This window comes from Fundulus heteroclitus, chromosome 11, assembly GCF_011125445.2.
Source record: "Fundulus heteroclitus isolate FHET01 chromosome 11, MU-UCD_Fhet_4.1, whole genome shotgun sequence".
NCBI classification, from domain to species: Eukaryota; Metazoa; Chordata; class Actinopteri; order Cyprinodontiformes; family Fundulidae; genus Fundulus; species Fundulus heteroclitus.
The window spans coordinates 10,558,628-10,577,128 of NC_046371.1; the positions used below are offsets into that span (position 1 = coordinate 10,558,628).

The window sequence follows — 18,501 nt, forward strand, 5'->3', positions numbered from 1 at the left end:
ATGTAGCTGGTTCTGTTGCGCGTGTAATAGCTGGTTGCTACGGGCGTTCTCTACCTGTATGTCCTACCTAAGCGGCAAAAGGGGCGTTGCTTTTGAGACGGTGACGTCACGTGCGCGGTACCGCATCTGCCAAGCGGCACATTGTCCAGAGTCTTTGTCTCGCTGTGCACCTGCAGCCAAAGAAGCAAGCTCTACAGTCCTGCTCACGACCCAACTGTGCGATTCAGGTGTGTTGAAGCAGAGTAACACAGGGCGTATCGATGAAATAGAAATCATATTGATCGATAGATAATTAAAAACAAATCAAAACATGTATTTTAACTGCAGCCCTGGTCGCATCATTAGCAACTTATTTTTAGATACAGAACACACAAACATTGAATTCAAACTCAAACCTTTATTCAACCAAGTTTTTACCAAAACTCTCTGAAGGGGGCGGAGCTTGGTTCCCGGGTCTGATTGTGATTGGTTGGGAGGATTTACATTACTGTAATGTTAACCTACATGCCTTTGAAAGAGTTGTTACTGAAAAGCGCTACATAAATAAACTTGTCTTACCTTAGAATGCAAAAGGAAGGAAAACTTTTATTCTATTTAACTTTTTATTGACCCTTTTCTTCTATAACCGATATACGTCTATCAATTGATCATATATTGTTATTGAATTGTCGTCCAGCCCTAGAATAACATGCAAGTTGCAGGACACCGGCTTTCGAAAACTGCCGTTTGTAAGGTTTAAACCAGGGGTCACCTACCTTTTTGAAACTGAGAGCTACTTTATTGGTTTAAATGCTAAGAGTGGCCTTATTTTTCCGGTTAGAGTGAAGCCAGCCCACACCGTCTCCACCAGCGGCTGTCAGGACCGGGAATCTTTTTCATGGGCTCAGCCCACATATGCATTTTCCTTATAGATGGACATTAGGGACATTATCGTAGGAGTGGTGGCCTAGCGGTTAGGGAGCCGGATGTCTGTCTTGGAGAGGCTGCAGAGGTTACCGGTTCAAAACTCAGTCAGTCTGGGTCTCTGACCAAGAACTCAGTGAACCAGATCATTAAATGGTCTGGTCGGCTGATTGGGGAGTCACTGCTGTGTCTACAGTCGCTGTACACTAGGCAGGTACAACAACTAGAGATCGACTGTTTTTTAAGGCTGGTGCTGATACCGATTATTTTCACATTAGTCTGATACCCGATATGTGCTGCCAATTTTTGGGGCTGATTCTTGAAGCCGTTGTTGCTTTTTCTTCCTCCGTTTACATGATAAAAATTACATGATAAATAATGTTACATAAGTCTCAAAACTTACATTTAGAGCAGCTAATATTAACAACGGGCTTTAGCTTCAGTTTGAAAGGTAGAGCAAAAAAACCTGCATCACAACTTTTATGGCAGCACTTTGCTCACACTTAAAGGTGCATAGCCTCGTTATTTGACTATTTAAAAATTTGTATGTCAGTAGCTCACTCTGGTTGGATACAAAGTTTTTATGAAAGATGATCACGTCCTGCAGGCGTATCAGTTGTTATTTTTGGTGTTTTATGCTTTGTTTTTGCTCAATTTGTTAGTAAATAAAGACTTTCGTATTTATTTATAATATAAACGGAAGTACGTAATGTGCATGTGCAGGAGGGGATTAAACAAGGAAGCAGCTAACGGCTATTAGCCTCTCCCAGCAAAACAATGAGGAAAGGTCCAAGATCCAGTGAAAAAAAAAAAACACAAAAAAATATGAATCCAAGAGGAAAAAGACTGGAATATCAATGGGAATACAGTATGAATGTTGGTGCTCACTGAAGTAGACGTTAAACCTGCTGATTGCTCAGATGTGACCACAGAGATGAGTAAATGTTCTGATATGAGACTGTTAGACTTACTGTAGATCGGTTTATTTAATTAATAACGGTTGGTCTTTGATCAACCGTTATTAATTAATAAATGACCGTTTACAAGTCATTTATTAATTAATCAAACCGGCATTATATTTCTGCGATACTGCCGGTAGATGGCGCCACATCTGTTCATATCTTATAAACACTATCAGGATGGACGCTTGGTGTATATAACCTTATTTTATCATGATCAAACGGGTTTTGATGTTTTTTAAAGCATATAATGTGGCTGTATACCTTTAATGAACATATCACAGCGATAAAAGAGCTTCTTTAGTTCAGTGCAGAGGAGAAAAAACACTGACCATGGCTGCAGGGTACGGACATTATGGACAAGTCTTGATGCACTTATTTTTTTTTACCATTTCACTTTTTATCTACTTATTATTTATTTTCTGTCCTTTGTTTCATGCTCCTGTGTTTTAGCATGCAATTAACAGGTTTTATATCGAAACTGTAGGGATATCTAATGGTTTTTATTTTTATATTATATTATATATATATATATATATATATATATATATATATATATATATATATATATATATATATATTATCGTATTTCTAACCATGTTCAGTGAGCCGCTGGAAGTACCTGTCAATGTCTTGGTCTGTGCTGCTCTAATCTGTCTTCTGTATGTTTCCTGTGCTTTTAATGTCTATAAATAATGTTCTAAACGCCCTCTCCAGTCTGCAAAGCAAATCTTCCTACTGTTATCAATAAAGTCAACTTAAACCTAGGGGTGGACAATAATTCACTATCAATATATATCGCAATATAGCTTTATTCAATAACTGTGATATTACACTTCCGATTTTTCAATATACATTACAGTCCATGATTACTGCATCACTGACGGTCAGGATTTTATGTTTTTATTTTTTAAAGCAAATATTTCTAAAATGTCATATTGGAGTTTTATAAACATGGCTAAATAATAATCATAAGTCTGTACAGGAATCTGTTGTGCCTGTTCTTGGTAGTATAAGATTTTATTTTGTTTATATGGATATCGTAATTATATTTTATCGACTGAAATTAAAAAATATATCTAAATATATGTAAGTTCTGGCCATATCGTCCAGCCCTACTTGACCACAGGTTGCTGTCATGCTCCCAGCACGCTGCACCCAAGGCAGGGAAATATTTATATTAAGGAATTTAAACCTGTTGGTCATCAAATTGATTAAAAAAAATGAAAAATTCCATAAACAGTTTAGCTTTTTCCAAAAGAACAGCTCAAAATTAAGTAATCTTTGCCGATGATTTGTGTGTATGCAAACTTACGAGCACGGCAGTACGTTTACTGAATCAGCTTTAAATTACGAGCCGCAATCTTCACACTGGAAGCTACGTTTGGACTCCCATCGCATTCACTTTTGTTTCCTTCCCGGACAAAATGAGTAAGACTTGGTGCAAAACATTGTTTTTCTTTATGCACGACCTTTGCAGAATCTTTTAATACACAACATACTGAAAGTAACTCTGTAATCACAAAAACACAGGATGAGAACAGAAAGGCCGTTTGTCTTACCTACATGTTCTGTACAGTACACACGAGCCCTCTGAAGGTCACACCAATTTAAAAAAAAAAAAAGCTTTTTAGACAAAGACATTCAATTACTAAAATATGTCACCGACTGTCTTATCAGAAACTGGCTAAAAAAAGCGGGTTTGACATCACCGTTTACTTTGACATCGTTCCTTTTGGTGGCAAATCGTGAAAATCCTCAGTAGTTAGGAGCTCAGAAAAGCATCTCATGGGGAAACTAATAAATCCCTCACAGTTCAGAGGAAGAAAGATTCAGTTTTCATGCCACAAGCTTTTAATGAGCCAATCTTTTCACAGATAACTTTTGCCAAAAGGAAGAAGCACTGGGGATTTTTTTTGTTGTTATTTTTTTTTTAAAAAGTTATTACACGAACTAATGTAATATCAGCTTAGGGTTTAATGTATCTTAGAGAGATTTACGGGGAAATAAATGTATATTAGGACGTCTTACAGCACAGCCTTTAACTAACAAGGAGAACAGCAAACAGAAGCATCAGGTTGAAGTCAGGGTACTAAAAAAACAAACAATAAAAGCAATAAAAAAAAAAATCTAGTTAACCAAGCTTGTAGTGGCGGCTGAATTTCTGTAGCAGAACACACTTGTATTTTTAAAAAAAGTTCAACATTAACAAAAAGACAGACTAAAATAATGTAAACGGATATAGTTCAGCTTCAGCGGTCAGATCCATCTGGTGTTGATGCAACATGTTAGCAGGTTAAGGGGAATTCTCTTTAAATACATTCAGTGGAAATGCAGCTTTTCTCTCTGTTGGTTTCTACTTACAGGAAGTTTGACGCGTGTTTTTTTTTAAAGCTGGTTAGATATTAGTTAAGCTCGTCTCGGGGAATGGATGTCCTCCCACAGGACAGGCAGCTTTACACCATATTTACCCTTTACTGCAAAACCAGGTCCAGCCTACCGGGTCTCTACGCTCCAACACGCCTATTTTCAAATTGTTGGTGCACCTTTTTCCCAATTTATCAGGTTCTGCAGGACTCAGTTTATTTAAATCGGATGCAGTTGCACAGGGAAGCATCTAAAAAATGCAACGACTAGATGAGGAAACTTTATTAACCTTCAGAACTCCTCCTGTATTATTCTAATTTCTAGAGTTTAAACAATATACATAAACTTCTGTCTGCAAACATAAGATTTCGCAGTTTTCCAAATTGCAGTTCACCCCGGCAATAGACATCAAACCTGCACCGTGAAAGGGTCCAGTATTCACTTCCTGTTTTATTACGCAGGTTTTCGGGTCGTCGGGCGTGCTTTAAATGCACCATCGCTGTCCTGTCCTCTAACAAATCCCTGCTAAGCATGTAGGCTGTGAGGAGCCGTGTGCAGCGAGACGATGAAAACTGAATTTTTGTCGTCTTTTCTTCACATCTGGAGTCTCAGGCCTTTTCTGCTTTTGGGTCTATAACAAGGCTCTAAAAGAGCCGATGTAGAGAAGTCAATTTCACAAGGCGTAGCTCAGATCTTTTAAAGCGGGGTTATGTTGAGAGGTTATCAGCAGTCAATATCTGTGGTAAATCGGTTCCCAAGCAGGTTTGCATTGATAAACAGTTTAGCTGTACAGCTAGGAGCCCTAATTTAATTTATCTGAAAACTAAGGCCCTGTTTACAGAACGATCCAGTGAAAACAAGATTTTTGTTCCGTTAACACACAAAACGACAAAAACGGTGAAATTTCCCAGTAAACAGCGCCTAACTCTGATATAAGATTTCAGAGCGCTTCATACATAAACCTTTTTTTTTCTCCTCCTAACAAACCTGTAAACCCAAGTCTAGTTTATACGTCCGTTTTGATATCTTTAGCAATGAGATGTCTGGTTGGTCCGGGTTTTACCTTTCAATGAGAAATGCGTAATCAGTAAAATCCTGTTGGATTGTTTAGACGTTCCTGGCTTCTCTCACTGCATTACAGCGCGACAGATTCTGATCCGCAAAACGTTTCACTATTGAAGTATTCGTTCCACTAACAAAGAACTAATGCAAACATGTTCAGAAAACAACATTTAAATGAACCACAGTAATATTATTGAGACTGGAGTTGAGGGGGGAAAGCTGCTTGGTTTGTGGTTTTTAGCCTGAAAACTAAACTTTGCTTCATCACAGAAGACACCAAAAGAGGAATCTACCACTAGACACCGACTGCTTATGACCAAATGACAAATGTCCATTTCAAAACATCTTAAAAATCCCTTTAAATCTGGTGCAGTTTTCTGCTTTTTACAAGTGTGTTCTCAGAATATCCACTTTTCAGACGTTTTATTCTGAGCCCGGAGGCCATGTGAACCACATTAACATATTTGAAAAGATCCTGCAAACAAAACAAAAACAAATGTGATGTACTTTGAAAGTCCTAATTTCTCTCCATGGTGTAGGTGTGTAACAGCAGCAAAGCTGAATGCTTTCAGCACACACTGCAGGGCTCAATAACGGTAATATTTTACAGATACAAGACTGCTGTTTCAATAAAAACATAAAAGAAAAAAAAAATGTCGACAGTCTCAGCAAAAACAAAAAAAAAAAACATAAAATGACAGAGAAACAACGGGGTGCGTCACAGTCCAACCGAGGTTTACATGACTGCAAACACTACTGAGAGTCAGACAGGAGCTTTATGAGTGAGGAGTGAGGAGTGGGGGGGCGCTGATGCTTTGTTAACGAGTTAAAGGGGGGGCTGTTTGGAGAGAGTCCGTCTCCGGTTCAATCCCAGCGCAGCCTCTCAGGTGTACTGGAACTGCTCTGAAAAAGCAGAGAACTCTGGGGTGTACTGGTGATTGCCGAACTGACCGTCTCCGCTACCGTACTGGTCGTCCGGCGGTATGTAATCATCATCTCCAGGCGGGTACTGATCGTTTGTAGACGTGTACTGGTCATCGCCCCCGGCACACTCCTCGTCGCCTGCAGCATACTGGTCATCGGCCGCGGCACACTGCTCATCGGCCCCTCGTGATTCCACTGCTGAGGGCCGGTCCTCTGCAGACTTTTGACCAGTTTTCTTCACTCTTTAAAACAGATTGGAAATGATTGTAATAACTAAAAAAAACATAAAAGTTGCTAATTTAGCTACTAATCTGTTGTACTTACTGGTTCTTATGCCTGGCCCCACTGATGTGAGACTGGTACTGTTCCACAGAGTTGAGCACAATGTTGCAGACGACGCACGGGTAACCGTTTAGTGTTGAGGCTACAAGCAGCGAGGGAGAGGAAGAAAATTGGTTTTCTTGATCATACAGTTGGTTTTACATACAATTAATAATTGTCGTTGTTGTTGTTTATGTAGAGTATTGATTGTGTCTGAGTTTAGGAAGGTTTTTTTTATCCAATCTTTGCAGCTATGGTGCTTTAAAACTGCTTAAAGCAGGGGTGTCAAACTCATTTCTATATGGGGCCCCTTTGGCGTCATGAAGTCATTAAAAGAGCCGGTTGCACGTGTACAGACGATACTTTTCAGAATTTCATTCCAGTTCACATAGACGTATAAAAAATGCACAGTAACATAAAAGTAGCAACCTTAGGCCCAGTTTATACAGTTTATCTGCAAAAAAAGTTGATATTTGGGTGAGTTAGTTTTGTTGCCTTGTACCTGTGTAATGACAATAAAGTTGAATCTAATCTAATCTAATCATACAATTTGAAAAATAGTTTTAACGATGTTCATGTTGATTGCTGCTCAAAAGTAGAAAAGGGTAGTAAAGGTAACATTCCTAAGAGTACTTTTAGGTCATTATTTACAGTTAATCATTGTTATAATATATATTAAAAAAAAAACATTTATGATAGCAATGAACAGTATAATAAGGATCCATCTCTGTGTGGGAAGAACGCATGTTGCACGCAAAAAGGCTGTGAAGGCTGGTTGTGTTAAACACTTCTCTGCAGCAAGACTGAACCTTTACTATTTTTAGTAAAAAGGTTACATAAATATGTAAATGAGGCACAAGATATGCTGTGAGGGAAGCATGGCAGAGAATCTAGTAGGATTGGCTGTTTACTACAGATTTAATGAATACGTATAATTCCTGTGCAGAGTTCAGTTCTGACCTGGTGCAGTGGAGGGTCCATATGTCTCCATCAGCTTTAGCCTGGTCATGTGTTTTTTATGCTTCTTGCCAGCGTAGTGCTGCTGGGCCATGAGCGGGTTGTTGAAGATGGCCTTGCAGGTAGAGCAGAAGCGATCTGGGTTGTTGTTGTTGTCCGCTTCAGTAACACCACCCGAGTTGTTAACGGGTTTCTCCGCCAGCTGAGAGGCTTCTGCCGATATTGAGATGGAGACGGGGAAAAACACCGGAGAAATAAAATGTACAGCAAACAGGAGGAAAAAAAGCAGAGACTTTTGGTTTCTCTTTAGCACAGTTGCTAAATTAACACTTAGTCATAGCTCTGTTGATCCATCCATTACCTCGGCTCCCAGCAGTAATGACTTTATGGATTCTTCATAAATAAAATTGATTCTATTAAAAATAACTTATGTTAGACCCAATCCCAACCAAGTGGTTCCTAGAGTCTCTAAAAGTAAAATGGGAGGCAGATCCTTTTGATATCAGGCTCCTCTCCTGTGGAACCAACTCCCAGTTTTGGTCCGTGAGGCAGACACCCCGTCTACTTTTAAGACTAATCTTAAAACTTTCCTTTCTGACAAAGCTTATAGTTAGAGTGGCTCATGTTACCCTGAGCAATCTCTATAGTTATGCTGCTATAGGCTTAGGCTACTGGAGGACATCAGGGTCTATTTTTCTCACTCTGCTGAGTTCTACTGTTCACCAATTTGCATTGCTTGTTGTTGTTTCAGCTTTTAACTTTTTGTTCTCTTTTTTTCTCTTCATAGAAGGTACACCTGGTCTGGCGTTCTGTTAGCTGTGACATCATCCAGGGGAGACAGATCATCCGCTATTACCATCTAATGTAGAACAGATTACTGGATCAATGTGAGCTTCTGTGCTTTCTGTGTCTCTGCTCTGTCTTCTCTAATCCCCAGTCGGTCGAGGCAGATGACCGTTCACACTGGTACTGCTGGAGGTTTTTCCTTCCCATTAAAGGGGAGTTTTCCTCTCCACTGTTGCTTCATGCATGCTCAGTATGAGGGATTGCTGCAAATCAACAATGCAGACGCCTCTCCCTGTGGCTTTACACTCTTTCAGGAGGAGTGAATGCTGTTTGACAAGACTATTTGACCAATCTGAATTGACTTTATTTGACTTTGTAAAGTGCCTTGAGATGACCATGTGTTGTGAATTAGGGCTTTATAAATAAAATTGAATTGAAATTTGGATGATCTAAATAAAGCACAAACCTGGAGTCTGGGATTCAATAGCTTTGATTTTCAGCTTCTTGGCATGAAATTTGCCCTGATAATGAGATTCGGCCATAACAGGAGACGTGAAGGTCATGTTGCACAGGTGACACGCCCTCAACCGCTCGGTGTCTCCGTTGTTACAATCCTGCAGACAAAGACATGCAAACAGCCCATGAATAATTTATTTAACAGTGAGGCACAGTTTTCACATCAAAGATGCACCAACAAGCCAGAGAATGAGGTTAAGGACATTTACTTTATTACACGAAAGGCAATAACTGTTCCAATGCCTTCGTTTTCAGTTGAAATCATAACTATTACCTCTGTCAAAGAAACTGCAGCTCTTTTATAATCTTAAAAAAAAGTTAAATAATAATAACAATGTTGGGACAATCAAGTCAGGCCTGAAGGTAAACCAGAAACTGGTCCCAGCAAAGAAACACAATCATTGGGTCACTGTTTTCTGAATAAAACTGAGGGAAGGGAATTTTTTTTTTTTTTTTTTTTTTAAATCAACATTGCTAAAGTGTCACAGGTTTTGCACGGAGGTACTATTCCCCGTTTTGGCTCCCAAACCAGAGAGACAGAGAGAGTGTAGACTTGTGACATATTTTTGCCTGCTTTGACAAAAAAAATATCTGCATTTTTTTTTAAATGCACCTTATATCTAAAGATAGCAGCACTGAAAGCTCCTGCTGTGTCAGAAGTAATGGGCGACTACTGTGAGACCTGTGGACGTCAGCGGAGTCTGTCAGGTTAACATACGATGTCAGATCGTCACGCATTAAAGCAATGTACGCTTATATGTGACTGGTTTCTTGCAAAAGTGTGTCAGGAGTAGAGTTGTCAAAATAATTTGATACCTCAATATAATTGCTACTAAAAAATGTAAATATTCAAATATCCTGATTTGTGTCAAAATCAACATAAACTGACGCGTTCACATTTCCTTAAATTGTCAGAGGCTCCCCTCCCTGCAGCCGCTCAGCTCGATAATGATCTGCTGCTGGAAGTTTTAAACTCTAACATGTCGAGTACAGCCAGAAAAACACATGAGACCCTTTTTAGCGAAAACACTGAAGTGTTATTCGGAGGAACATTCCTAGAGAAGGGCAGGCGGTCAGGATAAAACACTTAACAGTGCTACGTGATAAGCTAATGTTTGACAGCAGCATAAAAAGGTCAGTGAGCTCCCGTCTCTGCAGCAGTGAATAAACCTCCTGAACGACAAGCTAACGCTAGCTGGTATTAGCTTGATGGACAGCCCAGTGACGCGGTTCTGTCCGTCTCTGAGTGACTCCTCTAAGCTGCGCCACGCAACGCTCCTACTGTGGTACAAGTCAACGCAACTCAGTCAGCTAATAACAAAACAAACCAGCACATCTCCCTCCATTACTTCTCTGTTTAGTTGTAAAGACGCTGGAGCAGGAGGTGGCTGATTACACAGGTTATGTTGGACTGAAACTGACAATTAGAGCAGAAAAAGTAGGAACCCCTATCAACCAACCAGAAATGACCAGGAGGAGAGAAATCGTACAGGGCTGCTTCTGAACAACCAGATCCTTAGTTTCATTGTAAAATTAATTTGGTCTACAGAAGTTCTATATTTGTTTTTGTATTTTTGTATAAAGTGATAGCTGTCCCTCAACAGTAAAAAGTATCTGTATCATCAGCTAATTCACAAGTAGGGATGGGTACATTTGAACCATTACAGTACCTGGGAAATGATGCCGGTACTTAACGGTACCCATTTTCTGTACTTTTTTTGTGTTTATGTAGTAATAAATGTTAGTTTATTAATACAATCTCTACATTTTTTCAATTTCACATATTTATTTCTCAATATATAAATGAACAAATGTCTCCAAATGAACCTTATTCATTTTTTTTTTTACATTGCCTGAATCCACAGCACATATACGAACAGTTAGCCGAGGCACAGAATGAACGAGGTGAATACAGGATTGAAGCTGTGTGTGAATAAAATTCAGGGAATTATTTTATAGCAACAGTTTCAGAGAAGAAGAAAAATATATTAAAAAAAAAATATTTAATCCCGCTTTGTAAATCAGGGTGGGATACATTAGCAATGAGGGAACAGACAGGTTCACCTCTCTGCTCTGAAAAAAGTTACTAGATTTTTTTTGGATGCGATCTGAAAAGTTACCAAATATAGTGAGAAATTAGCTAAATTGGCAGCAGGAGCCAGGTGATTCCTCACATTAGAAGTATTCCCGTAGCTGGCCTTGCACTTAAAGGTAGAGTGGATGATTTTTCCAGAAATGTAGGTGTAGAAATGTAATTAGAAAAGTCCCTTTTTGAACAGCTGCACTTTTCCTGCTCTTCAGCTCCTCAGGGGGATCGTGTGTCCTAAATTCACTCTGGTCTTATTCCTTTCTACAGAGGCCTTCCTCTTCTTCTCATAAACATGAACGCGGTTCGCTTCTTGTGACTCTCAGCCATGCTCAAAGTCTACGGTGTGAGAAGCGGAGCTACAATAAATGGCTAACTGCTAAGCTAACATGAGGGACAACCAGTAGATAAGATGTTCCCCGCACAACTCAAAGCCGAAAAAAATTTAATTGACCGTCATATGTTTTTCTCTATTTGAAACATATTTATTTAAGCACTTTTAAATCACTAACAGCACCCTTGTAGTGATACATTTATTGGCCCTTTTGTATGTTTCTATTATTTTTAATTATTTCAGTTTCAATCCTCCATAGAATTATCCCCCTACCTTTTTTTGCACTAATCAAGAATATTAAAGTTTCTCATTTGTAAATATTTTTATTTTGCACTTAACCATTAAAAAACCTTGTGCCTTCAAAAAAAAAATGTTTTCCTGGTATTGAAAATAGGGCTGTACTAAAAAAAATCAGCAGGACTAAAACAAAACAAAGCGCCAAGCTCCACCTAGTGGTCAGAGGCTTGGTTGCAGCATACGTCACAGGAGCCTTCACACTCCTGTCCGGAAGGTGACTTTTTAATGTCATATTTTTAATAATGCACCAGGTTAGTGTCCAATTTTATTTTCCCTTTTGGTTTAATAAAGTATTTTTGAATTTAATAGGAATAGCAGCTGTAGATATCTCTGTTTTCTACCACAGATCTGTTTGGGTTTTCTGCCCCACAGCATGTTTGTTCAGGGAGACATTCAGGAGGAGGCTTTGGTCCTTAGAGCCGCCATTACCTACCATCACTTTATTAATTTGCTGTTAAAAGTTAATGTGATACTAGTATCAATATGTTGCATAGCTGCACAGTCATGAAATCTAGGTAACAGATAAAAAAAAAATTTAATACCAGAAATCAAATCTGAAATCGGATCGAACTGAATCGAAAAGAATCAATTCCAAATCTTGAGAATCGGAATCGAATCGATTCTTGAAATTTGAATCGACATCCAGCCTTACTCAAAAACGCTGGTGAGTAATGTTCTTACTATAACAAATCGAGTTTGAAATGTTAGTATGGTGGCAACCCGAGTCTGGAGCATGTATTAGGCAGGAAGAGCGGATCCAAATTGCTGCGCCTCACTTTCAACCATCTAGACGTGAAAGAATTATTTTAACATATCAAGAACGTTTGTGTAATATGAGGATAATCATCCATCTTGTGTGTAAACTCGATTCATATAAATATTAACGATCAGAAGCTCGCTGGCTCAGAACCATGTTGAAGGAAATTCAGAAAGTAGCTTCTATTTATGGCTTTATATAGGCTGATAAATGTATTCACTATATTCTGCACCAGTGAAGGCCTTTGTTTAGTCTTAAAGAGGGAGAGGCTCTGAGGAGTCGCGTCCTGAAGGTCGTTGCTGGAAAACAAACTGGTTAACAGGGCAGCGTTTTCCTTTTGTTGGGTCAGAGCAACTCCAGGACCTTTTGGGACATGTTCTGTAATCTGTTCTGATACCTACAATCTCCTTCTTGTAAATTAAGGGTATAAGTTCTGTCTCCATCACAGGCGTAACAGCAGATCAGCTTCAACTCTCACTTTAACTCCGTTACACACTGAAGAGCGCAGAACAAATCTGGATCCCAGTTTGAAACGTCTTTCAAAAGAGAACAATCGCTGCTACCAAGAAGCACAATAATTTTAAACAAATGACCCTGAAAAAAAATCTAACTTTTATTATCCTGTTCCTAACCCAAATAAAGAGGAAGCGACGTGCGTCTGTAGATAAGATGCATTTTAAGGAGATTACCAGGAGCTGCTCTGAATTAACTCGCGTCAAACATTAACAAAAAGTGAGGTCAGGAGGTTTTGTGTCGATGGTATAAAGAATTTTGATGGGTTGAAACTAAACAAACCTCCTTCTGACAGACCCACAGGGACAGCTGGCTCCCCAGCTTCTTCCATATCACGTCTACATAATTCCTGAGAGCAGTTTATTTCAGATAATTGGAGTTTTTTTTTTACTCACGTTATCAGATGTTTTGGCCTTCTTGACCGCACTGCCGTTCTCACTGTCAAGTGAAAGGAAACGCCGCACCTTGTTGGCATGTTTCTTGCTCTGAAAGCAGAAGAAAAAGCAGAAACAGTTTAGAGTACACTTTAAAATAGAGCTGGGCAATAAATCGATTTATTCGATTAATTCGAATTTACAATTCTTTAAGATTTCATTTTTGGAAAATGTGGATTTTATTTTGCCAATACACTCATTAGGTTTCTATGAAGAGAACAGCATGTGATGCTGAATATATGTTTAGGCAAATGTATTGTCAAAATATTGTTTAGTGGAAACTTTTTTTTTTTAACCATAATACGAGGTACTTCATTTACTTATTTACTTTTTTTTTAACTTAGTTTGAAGTTCACAAGTGCAGTGAAGCCTGTTCTTAGCTCAATGTGTAATACCACTAGCAGCAAATGTTTTGTTATATTTTCATTGTTTATAATGGCACGGCTGCCATCTTGTTTTACAAGCATGTTTAACAGCTTGTTTTTAGTTGCACTTTGAATTCAGGTCAACTTCGTGACGAAATGCTTGACATAACAGCAAGGTTTTAAAATAATTTCTTTTTCTGAAACAAAAAGGAGGAAAAAAAAAAAATCGATTTATCGGATTTGGTATGATAAAATCGGAGATTTATTTTTTAAACCATATCACCCAGCCCTAGTTTAAAATAATAAGCTTGGGCATTATTCAGTTTGTCTCAACTAAAGCTAGACATAAAAGAAATTACAACTATTTAGTAGAGGCAACTTTAGCCCAGAGCTAAAAGTAGAACTGCTTCCTTTAAACAGGTTACCATACATGCTAAGGCTAAAGAAAGGTTTTTCTGCAGAGAAAAGAAGTACAAAAGTGATGTAGTCACACTTCTACAGCACCTTCACGGGTAAATAAAGTGTCCTGATGCTGAAACAACGCCGGAGGTTTTGGTCCACTGACCTGATAATGAGTCAACTTCTGAGACTGAGAAATCAGGACAGCGTTGCAGACTTTACACTGGGTGTCAGAAAACAGGTCGCTGCGCTCCTTGATCATCTTATCCACTGCAGGGAGGAGAAAAGAGAAGGAAAAAAAAAAAAAACAGCAGATTTTAAAATCATCAGGAAATAAAATAACCAAGCATATAAAACGCCAATGACAACAGTTCTGTTTCATGCTTTTTTCCCCCAGGACACAAGAACGCTCGTTTATGTATGAATTTACAGAGCTAACCAGCTTTTAATTTTAGACTTTCAAAATACAACGAACCTCCCATATGCCTCTGACGACGCAGAAACCTGCGAATAACGCTCGCCAAAAGCATGTTTTTAAGCCCATCTGCGAGTCGCAGCTCTTGGCTCTCATAACCTGAAAGCAGCGATTCGTCCGGGCATCTCGGCTCCAAGGTGTGATTGGAAAGAAAACAGGCGCTGGGTCACAAAGATAACGTGGAGAGTTCTGTCTGCCGGGGACTCAAGATGCTTCATCTCAGAAAAACAGAAGTTCATATAGGGACTAAATTTACAGGCGAGATGCACTGCAAAAACGGAACTAAAAATAAGTAACATTTTCTTAAAATGTGTGTCTTTTACCTTGATTTGAGCACGTAAATAAGATGATCTGGCAATAGAATAAGATTCTTGCACTTAAAATAGGAACAATTTATTTCCATCTTATTTCAAGTGCAGTATATCTAATTATCTTATTTTAGGGGTCAAAATACTCATTCCATTGGCAGATAATCTTATTTACCTGCTCAAATCTAGGACAGAAACACAAGTTTTAAGAACATTTTAGTTATTTTTACATCCGTTTTTGCAGTGTGGGCTCCATTAATCTGCGCTGGATGGACCTGACACAACATGCTGAACCACCACGGGTCAGAAGGTTTCTTCAGCAGGAGGTCAAGTCGCCAAGTCGTAGCTCCATCATACGCACGGGTAGTTTAATCAGGCGATGAAGCGTTTTACTGAATCATGGCGGTTATAATCATTAAATGCTCAAAGCGTAAATGTAACTCTATCGTTTTCCAGAGATTTTTTATTTATCTTATTTAATCTAGTTGATTCATCTCACCAAAATACAAATAAAAACATCTTGTTGCTCATTGATGAATATTCACGACTCATAACCACATTTGACTATAAGCAGAATGATTTGACCTCAAGCCATATTAGAAAATATGTAAATTAGGAAACCTACAAGATCCTGCAACTTATCTCCCTAATTCATAAAAAAAAATATAGAACTATAAACAGAAAAACAAACTGATACACAAGTTTTGAGTTGACAGATAACAAATAGGAACCACGTGAAAGTAAGAATGAAAAACGGGGCTATGCAAAGGTAAAAAATGGAGGTTGGAATTGGCAATGGAGGCACAAAAAGTGCTTTGAGACGCAAAAGGACAAATGAAAGTCAAACGGTGTATTTTATTACTCAGCAACGTGATGCAATCAGATATCAAAAGATATCTTTTTACTACATTTATGGGGTAAAATAACATGAACTGGATTGTACTGGAACTAATCTAACTGGTTTGAATGAAAAATCTGCCCTTCATGTTCTAGATGCCTCTCTGCAGCAGCAAGCCTGAGTCAAATGATTATCTTCTCAGCATGCCATGAAGTGCTGCAGAAGCCTCTTAATCGCCAATTAATTTAAGTCAGGCATGTAGCAGCCAGACCTTCTTCTACAGGTCCACTCCTCAAGAGCTACCATCCTGCAACTTTGAGAAGCATCCATTCTCCAACATTCCCTCATCAGCATTCAGTCATTCAGCTCTGCAGATAACAAACTATTTATTTGGGTCAGACCTGCTGGAGTGTGGATGTATCAGACAGTTGCAGGATACTAGGGCCCTGTTCCCAGTTCATACAAGCAAATGTGGCCCAAACCTCTTTTTTTTTTTTTCACCATTCACACAAGTCAAATACAGGCAACATGTTAAAAGTGATGTGAATGCAAAAAAAAGGACAAAATTAATAAAACAGATTTTTTTTTTTTTTGAGAAGGGGGGGGGGGGTCACAATTGAGCATCGAAGCCTGCAGCATAAAGTTAAAGGACTGGATTTGGACACTCCTGGCCTAAAACATGCAGGGCAGTGGGGCAGGAGGACCAGTAGGAACTACTGCCTTTATATTTGTTATGATGTGGTCAACAGAAAATAAATTGTACAATTATTTCAATTTAAGCCTCCACTATGTCCTCCACTTTGATTTTTTTGCATGATGTTGATTGATGAATTTATAGACTGAAAATACTGGGAGTTCTTTGTTTTGGGTATTGTTTATAACAAAAATGGGGGAAAATACATAATTAAATAAAATATGATAAACTTTGCCAAATGATTGATGAATCTATAGTATTTATTTATTTTTTTTAAGTAAAATAAAAACTGATATTTTAGGCCTCCAGTGGCTTACATCAGCAATTATAAAACAAAGCTGCGATGTAATTTCCAGCTATCCGCCTACTACTCCTACTGTGATAATAAGTAGGTCAATATTAAGAGTCTCCAGCTGCTGTACTCAATTATCTTTAGTAACTACACTACTGAGAGTGCAGTCCAGTCAAAAATAATGCGTTATTTGGCATCTCAGATTGCGTTTTCCAGATTTCATATGGAAAATATAATTTATTTATTTTTTTCAATCCTGCTGAGGCTATGATCTGAGGAGGACGATGTAGATTTTCTTTAAACTGACCAACTGGTCAGCTCATGTTTGAATAACTATAAACCCAAAAACCTATTAAAGTGGTTCATTAGGACATGTTTAATTAGTCAGCAAGTAACTTTGGATCCAGAGGTAGATCCTTAAAATAACTGGGAGTAATTTATAGGTTAGTCTCAAGATTTAACTAGAATGTAAGAGGAATAACTGAAATTATTATTTCTTTTTATAAACCATTGAATAGTTAGACTACTCCTCCAAGATAGTTTGTTGAGCGTTCCGTGCTTTTATTTTTAAATAATTTTTTTTTTTTTTTTTTAGGATTTAGGTCACATTTCACATCCCAGATTTTCATTACTTCCAGTTGCGGGGAAGTGTCTCGATTTTAATTTAAACCTACATCCATTAGCTTGACAGATCTTTAAAGGCACTTCCAGCTTAGGTTTGTTTTGACCACACATTTGAAAATGTTGCTAACACACACGTCCCGCCATCAGGATACCTATTTTTGAAGTATATAGATTTAAACTGAATGTGCGGTTGCACAACCTAGCGACACGTCTGCGTTAACTTTAGCGGGAGCATCCTACCGGGCTTAGCTGGGATGCGGTCCGTTCAGGTGTTAAAACGTGTGGTCTCGTGAGCGGCATTTTCACCGTTACGCACAACAAACTACGTCAAAAAAAACACTCTCCCAACTAACTAAAACAACTTCTTAAACGGAAACCGACACGGAGATGCTCCCCCGGTCCCTGCCCGAACATTTGTTTCCAGAAAAGTCCGAATCAACATCGGATGCAGACCTGCTCTCGTCGACCTTGGAGCAAGAAACGTTAGAGCTACTTAGCTTAGCACGTTTTAGCGAGGCTATGCTAGCTTTAGCTTGGAGGAAGCCGCCGTCAAAAACGGCGACTCGTTTCAACCGCTGCGGCCTCCGGGGTCGCTGCGAGGTGCGCGGACGCGGCGCTTCTGCGAACACATGCATGCAACTGGAAGATGCGGATGTCATACCCTCCGCCGGCCCCGACGGTAAGATGGGAAAAGTGTCGGTCTGCATCGCCTCCGCCATGATTTTTCTACACACAGCATCGCCGTGCAACAGCGCATGCGCAGCGAATGAACGGAGCCGAGGCATCGAGAAAAAAGAGGGATTAAAACAACTGCCTGATTTAAAAGCGCTTTAAGTCGATATGATTTAGCAAAAAAAAAATGTTGCAAGTAATACGTAAGATCATACGGCATCTGTAACAAATTAAATAAAGGTTCTCCTTTCATATTTCCGCGGCTATAGCTTTAAGAGTTGACGTAGTGATGGAAACCATCTTTGATGGGAACTGCTACCTGACATGGCTGGTATAGTAATACATTCATAACAATATCATGCATGGGTCTGCTCTTGCCAGTGAGATGAGCTGACCGGAGGGGAGGATTGGAGGAGTTTAAAGATGCGAAAACTCCGCACAGAGCGCCGTCGGCCTTTGAAAGGTGCGGATCCTTTGCACATGTATTGCACATGTTCTAAATCAGCCATTAGATGGAGACAAATCACTTAGTTTTCAAGTGTTGACTCAGACCGCAGCACAACAAGAACGCCATAAAGCAGGGATCAGCAACCTTTTTGAAACTGAGAGCTACTTAAT

At 39.0% G+C, this 18,501-nt stretch overlaps 1 protein-coding gene across 1 annotated transcript; it reads right to left on the bottom strand.

Annotated features, from left to right (window-relative positions):
* Positions 1–3,304: 3,304 nt before the first annotated feature.
* Positions 3,305–17,999, bottom strand: znf346 (zinc finger protein 346). The gene is made up of 7 exons (XM_012881467.3): positions 17,873–17,999; positions 14,147–14,250; positions 13,178–13,267; positions 8,746–8,893; positions 7,497–7,706; positions 6,540–6,639; positions 3,305–6,457 (listed from the first exon to the last, which is right to left on the bottom strand). The coding sequence occupies exons 1-7, from the start codon at positions 17,994–17,996 to the stop codon at positions 6,175–6,177; spliced, it is 1,059 nt and encodes a 352-aa protein (XP_012736921.2). The 5' UTR covers positions 17,997–17,999; the 3' UTR covers positions 3,305–6,174.
* Positions 18,000–18,501: the final 502 nt, after the last annotated feature.